General features: G+C 50.1%; 1 protein-coding gene across 2 annotated transcripts in view; it reads right to left on the bottom strand.

Moving 5' to 3' along the window:
- Positions 1-4,018, bottom strand: part of LOC105001199 (probable phospholipid-transporting ATPase IIA) — a 60,574-nt gene extending 56,556 nt beyond the window's left edge. The window contains exon 1 of one of the 2 annotated variants that reach the window (XM_010857380.1): positions 3,846-4,014. In XM_010857380.1, the coding sequence (XP_010855682.1) occupies positions 3,846-3,889 (44 nt within the window). In that variant the 5' untranslated portion in view covers positions 3,890-4,014. Of the gene's footprint in view, positions 1-3,845 lie in introns of both variants that reach the window. The other variant, XM_010857375.1, reaches the window with a different exon arrangement.
- Positions 4,019-6,714: the final 2,696 nt, after the last annotated feature.

Below are 6,714 nucleotides of genomic sequence, written 5' to 3' on the forward strand. Positions count from 1 at the left end.
TGGAAGGAATGGAAGGGAAGGCATGAAGGGAAACCTTGCTCTTTGTTCCAGAAACAGGGAATTTTTAACTGGGAGAATGTAAAATCTAGAAGAATGCAAAGAAGGAAGCAGTCCACTGAAGTCTGAAGTATCTCTGGCCACAGGAATGCTACTGTCTGGAGAAGAAGCAAGACCACAGTTACCCCCTTATCCATGGGGGACGCGGTCCAAGATCCCCCAGTGGGTGCCTGAAGCCGAGGGTGGTTCCAAACTCCACAGGCACTGTGCTTTCCCTGAACAGACCTGCCGATCAAGTTTCACTTATAAGTTAGGCACAGTAAGATATTAACAAGAGTAACTGATAATAGAACAATTGAAACAATAAAATTTATGTGAATGTGCGCTCTCTCTCAAAACATCTTACAGTACGAATTAAATGACTTTCTCACCTTAACTAAGTACTTATCACATACCCTGTGCCCATAATCTTTGCAGTTTGAAGTCATGAAAACTCGCAGGAATTTCTTTTTCCATCTTCACAATTTCATGAACAGAAGATTCAGCCTTACTGTACATCTTAGCAACCTCAGCATAAGGTTTTTTTTAAAGTCAAGAACTTTCCACCTTTTCACTTAAAGGAAGCATTTTACAGCTTCCTTGTGACATATCCATATTGCCAACATCATTATTTGGGGCCATTTTAAGTAAAATAAGGGTTATTTGAACACAAGCACTGCGATACAGTCGGTCTGGTAACAGAGGGGGCTGAGTGGCCACCAGGCCGGACAGGCGGGAGAAACGATGATGTTCAAGTCCAGGGCAGGACTGAGCAGCAAGACACACGGTCTCATCACGCGACTCAGAAGGGTAGACAACGTGAAACTTACAATACATTTATTTCTGAAACTTTCCACGTAAGATTCTTGGGTCCCTCACGCCTAACTGCAACCATAGAAAGCAAAAGCTCAGAGAAGGTGGGACTACTGTGTATCAGTGAAAAAGGTCACGTCAACGTGGCAACTTCTGCAAATGTAAAGCCCATATCCTCTCACCTAGAAGGCCACCCTGGACGCATCTTTCACAAATATTGGTACAAGGTGACTGAAGGGAAACGCACTGGGGTGCTCACAGCAGCAACACACAGAGAGAGCAAAACGCTGGGGACAACCAGGTGCCCGTGGCAGACGGACCCCCGGACACTGAACCTGCAGCATGAACAGAATGAGGGAGGGATGCACACGCTGGCTGGACGAGATCCAAGCGATAAAGTGGGAGGAAAAAAACGAAGCACAAGACAGGCAATTTACTATGCTACGTTTTAATGAAAGTAATGTATGCTGATGTATGCATGAGGAAAAATTCTGGAAAACACACACGCACGGGATTAACTCAGGTTCTCTGGGGGTGGGGGCAGCCACGGACGGCGGACACTCCTCTCTCCCTATTTCTCATGGCTTAAGTCGTCTCCTGTTGGTCTCCTGCTATTCACGGCGCATGACGCCTCTCACGTCGCATCCCACCCCACGATGATTCACTACTGACGAACCCGTGTGTATCCCTGTTACCTGTTCATCCCAGGTCTTCACTGTCAGGCCACCGACTGCAGTCAAGACAGGCGGGCTCCAGAACTCCGAGAGATCTTTCCTTGCTGGTCTACTTTCCTCCAACCTCCAACCCCTCTGCAAGACTCACCCACACCAGACTTTCTCGAGCAAGCCCACCATCCAACTTCTCCTTATCCTTCGAAACCCATTCTGCTATTCCCAAAAAGAAGAGGAAGCATCTCTGTTCTCCCTTAAACTTACCCGCTTCAGGACTGGCAAACTCAAATCCACAGAAGCCCGGCAAAAAAGAGTAAACAAACAAAAATAAACACACGACCCAGTGGGACAGGGCTCCTGAGAAGCCCAGACCCCGAGGGCAGGACGCAGCTCCTTCCAGGATGTTTCTACACAGGCCCAGCGCAACAGACCCTCCCGCTCTTCAAGACAAGACAAACACACACCCTAAGGGGCCAACCCTCAGGTTTAAATGTTGGCAACTGACTCAATTTTAAAATATTAGGCAGAACTAAAACCACACTGAGGTATTATTTATTTCTGCTCAGCATGATGACCAAGATCAAAGAGCCTAACAACACCTGTGTCTGGCCAGGACAGCCAAACAGGCGTTTTCACCGCGGGGAGGGGCCTAAATCAGTATCACCTCCTGGAGGGCAACCTGGCAAGAGCTCCCAAAATTACAAATGGACATTCCTTTTGACCCAACCGTTACCCTTCGAGATATTCCGTATGTTCAGAAAAGGGCACAAAGACCATTCACCATAATATTACTAGTACGAGCAAACCATTAGAAATGACCTGAACCCCAGGCCTGGGATACAGCAAGCGCTCCACAGTAAACTGGTTAAATAAACACAGTACGTCTCTATGACCCTATGGGAGATTAGAGAGCCAGTGGACATTTGCTGTATGACGCAGGGAGCTCACATTCGGTGCTGAAGGACAACCAAAGGGCGTGGGCGGTGGGAGGGGAGGGGGAGGTTCAAGAGGAGGGGACACGCAGATAACCTACAGCTGACTCGCGCCTATATAGGGCAGAAACCAACACGATACTGTAAAGCAATTATCCTCCGATCAAAAGTAAATAAATTTAAAAAAAAAAAGTACATCTATTCAACGGAACCCTATGAAGCCACTTTAAACAAACTGTTTTTAAAGAAACGAAGAAGCTTTTCATGTACTGATATGGAACAAGCCCAGGGTATAATGTTAAGTGAAAAAAGTATGTTGTATTGTGTAAGGGGTACTAACAAGTGAATAAAAAAGGGAAAAATCTATGTGCATTTCTTTAGCTAGATACAAAATACCTGTACTGTTTTCATCAATGGTTAAAGAACAACACTGAAGAAATTGACGAGCGTTCGCCTGGGGAAGGGCACCAGGTAGCTGAACGGAGCAGGTGGGAAGCAGGCTGGGTTTGCAATGCACACACTTCTGCACCTTTCAACACTGAACTACATGACTGTGACAGATTAAACTTCTTACATTTAAAAACAAAACAAACCAAAAAGCCAGCCTGCTGCAAAACAGCACACAGCTCTCAGTCTGGAGCCAAAATCTCAGCCCCAAGCTTGTGGGTCGGAGACCAGATTCTACTCACCTCCCGCCCCAGGCCTGGCATACGGCAGGTGCTCGGTCGCTCTGCTGGGAAGCCCTCCACACGCCCCAGGCCCCCAGCACGCAGGGACCTGACCTCACGCATGGACACTGAGCTAGGCCATCTGCTCACAGGTTCCAGAAGAGGTCTGAGTGCAGCCGCCCCCAGGCAGAGCCAGGCACACTGCAGGGACCACATGATCCCAGAGAACTGAATGGAGTTAAGTGATGACACGGAAGGCAAGTCCCCAGAGGGCAGAACTCCAAGCGAGCACGTGCAGAAGGCTCTCGGTGCGCGCTGGACGCCGGCAGAAGCCATCAACGCGCATCCCTTCCTTGCTCCCCATCTTGCACTGAGTCCTGCAGTTGGAGGGGGCTGAGGGGACTGTGGCTTTAGCAGACAGATCCCAGAACCCGCCTTTGGAGACCTCACGCTACCAAAGACTCCAAGAGTCATGCCTGGATTGTCCAGACCACCAGAACTCAACGATGGAGGCATAGCAGGACGCATGCGGGTCCCAAAGGCCGCTGCCCACCCCCTGCTGGCTCCTCCCTCCGAGGTCAGCCTTGATAGTGGCTATCTCAGCTCCTGCCCTTGCCACGGGCCACACACTGAGGCCTAAGCACACGACAGACATCAGCTCATCCGGTCCTCACACCCCCTGAGCAGTGCCATCACGATGCCCATTTTCAGAGAGTTGAACTCACCCCGCCAGAGTCACAGGGCCAGAGAGAGGCATCCCCGCTTGCATCCAGGCTCTGGGCCCCTCCGGGTCCTGGGCAGCAGAGCCTGGCCGCGGGGAGCCAGCACCTCTACCAGGAAGCCTCCTTCCTCCCAGCCTGGCTCCTCCCCTGCCCCCTGGAGGCCTGGACCACAGCCCAGAGGCTGCGCTGCCCACCAGGCGTGGCTTTGGTGCTGAGACAGCCCCGCATGGCCACAAGTGAAGCTTCCAAGGGCACCTGTAAAACGCCAGATTGTTACAGCACCTGTCGCTTGGGGGTAGTAGACTTCTGGAACCAGGGGGTGGAGGGGCTGGTCCGAGGGGGACACAGTCACACCTCTCCTGATGCTGCTGCCCCCCGGGAACAGGACCGGGGCTCCTCTCTCTGCAGGGTGGCAGACGTGATGTCTGCACGCAGCTCTGTCAGGAGAAACTGATCTACAAGGACTTTTATTCACTCAGCAAACACTGAATGTCTCATGACCACCAAATGCACCATCCCGAGGCGGTCGGGCCCCAGTCCATACACAGAATGTGCCACGGGCAGTCAATTGCAGGCCCCCTGCCCTCCAGCTCCATCCATCTCAGACACTCGGAAACAGAGAAAGGAAAAACTTTTCCTCTTCTTTTTCTCTCCTTTTTTAAAACTTTCCCAATCTCGTGGGTATGCACTCGGCAAAAGGAAAAATGTAAATGATTGGAGGAGGCCACCGCCCATCTCCTGACCTGGGAGGGGCCGTTCTGGCTTTTCCAGGGTGTAACACAGCAAAGCCCTTCCAGAAGAGTAGCTCAGTGATTAAGACATGGTGAGAGCCCCTGAGTACTCACAAGCTCCATCTAACCCAGAGACCTGGGGATGTGAGCCCATGAAAGTTGCCCAAGGGGTAGCAAAAATTCATGCATCAAGACTGCCTCTACGTACTAAGTTTTCTTTTCTAACAGCAAACCCAATGGAATAATGTCACCTAACAGCCATCTGCAGAGAAGGCAATGGCACCCCACTCCAGTACTCTTGCCTGGAAAATCCCATGGGTAAAGGAGCCTGGTAGGCTGCAGTCCATGGGGTCGCCAGAGTCGGACACAACTGAAGCGACTTAGCAGCAGCAGCAGCAGTAGCCATCTGATAAAAGTGTAGATCAGAAGGAAATATGTTGTTGAGGCAATAAGTCATGTCCAACTCTTTTGTGATCCCATGGACTGTAGCCCGCCAGGCTTCTCTGTCCTTGAGATTTTCCGGCAAGCACACTGCAGCGGGTTGCCATTTCCTTCTCCAGGGGATCTTCCCAACCCAGGGATAGAACCTGTGTATCCTGCACTGGCAGGCAGATTCTTTACCACTGAGCCACCAGGGAAGCCCAGAAGGAAACATACCTAGTATTAACAGGAAGTTGGGCTTTAAATTGCAGCTACTGCATCTTTAATTCTTCTATAAGAGAAACCACTAGTTTTCTTTAACAGAAATTATTACTTTTATACTGGAAAACAATTAAATGCTAGTGTTTAGAAGTCTCCAATGTGGGAGCCGGTGGGGGGGGCTCTGGGCAGGTCAGGCAGGTCCCCGCAGGGCCTGGCAGCCACCCTTGGCGGCGGTACAGGGGCTCTTCTCCAGCGAGCCCGGGCTCCCAGGACACCCCCCGGCTGTCTAGGGGCGATCAGCGCCTGTCTGACAAAGGTCCACCCCAGTTAACGCAACAGCCTGGAAACATGAGAGATCGCGGGCCGCATCAGGGAGCGGCCAGGTGGACCGAAACGGGGGCATCTCCAGTCACGCAGCAAACATGAGGTCACGGCAACCCAGGCCTGGGCCTCCGCGGGTGCAGGGTGCTTCTGCTCTGGAGGGCCAGCGTTCAGAATATAAAGTGACAACACGGTAAGAACCAGCTTGTGAGCATCCAGGGTCCTGGGTTATGTGAATTAAAGATGCCTCCTCAGAGACAGCAGGTTGCCACTGAAAGTGTCGTTTACAAAGCACGTCAGGACACCAACCAAACAAAAGCTTTACATTAAAGTGCTGGGTGAGAAAAAATGGGAATAAAAGCACATGTGCTGCATGGGTCTAACTCACCAAACGACGTCCACACGAAACAAGACAGGGAGAAGACAGCGTCTGCCGAAAGGTCTGCGCTAACTGCGGCGCCGCTGAACGGAGAAGTTAACACCCGCATCTCAGTCAGTAGCTTTCTCTGTTCTCCAATTCTTTAATACACATGCACTGACTTTACAATTAAAATACAACTGAGACATTTTTACTATTGCCCTTAAGAAGGGGTCTCTGGCTGTAGAGTAAACAGAAGCAGAAATAACATGTTGCTCCCAGGAAACACATAAGGTGAGAAACCAATGGTATTTTGATTCTTTAAAAAAAAATGTAAACTAAGAAATGCAAAAAAAATAAAATAAAAAAGGGATTTCCCTGGTGGTCCAGTGGTTAAGACCCCGAGCTTCCAATGCAGGGGGCATGGGCTTGATCCCTGGTTAGCGGACTAAGATCCCATATGCCTCATGGCCAAGTTAAAAAGAAAGAAAGACCAAGCTGCTTCCAAGAATATATCTGAGAAGAACCAGGCTCCTCTGTTCACAGGATTCTCCAGGCAAGAATACTGGAGCGGGTTGCCATTCCCTCTCCAGGGGATCTTCCCGATCCAGGGATCAAACCTGGGTCTCCTGCACTGCAGGCAGATTCTATACTCCCAAACAAAACAAAGAGTTAAAAAAAAAAAAAAAAAAGAACTAGGGTTTGAGTCCTGATTCTATCCAAACTGTTTCAGCTTCTGCCCTTGGGTGAGTCATTTATCAATTCTTTTGTTTTTGAGGCAAAGATAGCAAGCCCAGTCCTTGGACTGTTGACTGTTTGA

The sequence above is a fragment of the Bison bison genome, unplaced genomic scaffold (assembly GCF_000754665.1).
Source record: "Bison bison bison isolate TAMUID 2011002044 unplaced genomic scaffold, Bison_UMD1.0 scf7180017854867, whole genome shotgun sequence".
NCBI lineage: Eukaryota > Metazoa > Chordata > Mammalia > Artiodactyla > Bovidae > Bison > Bison bison.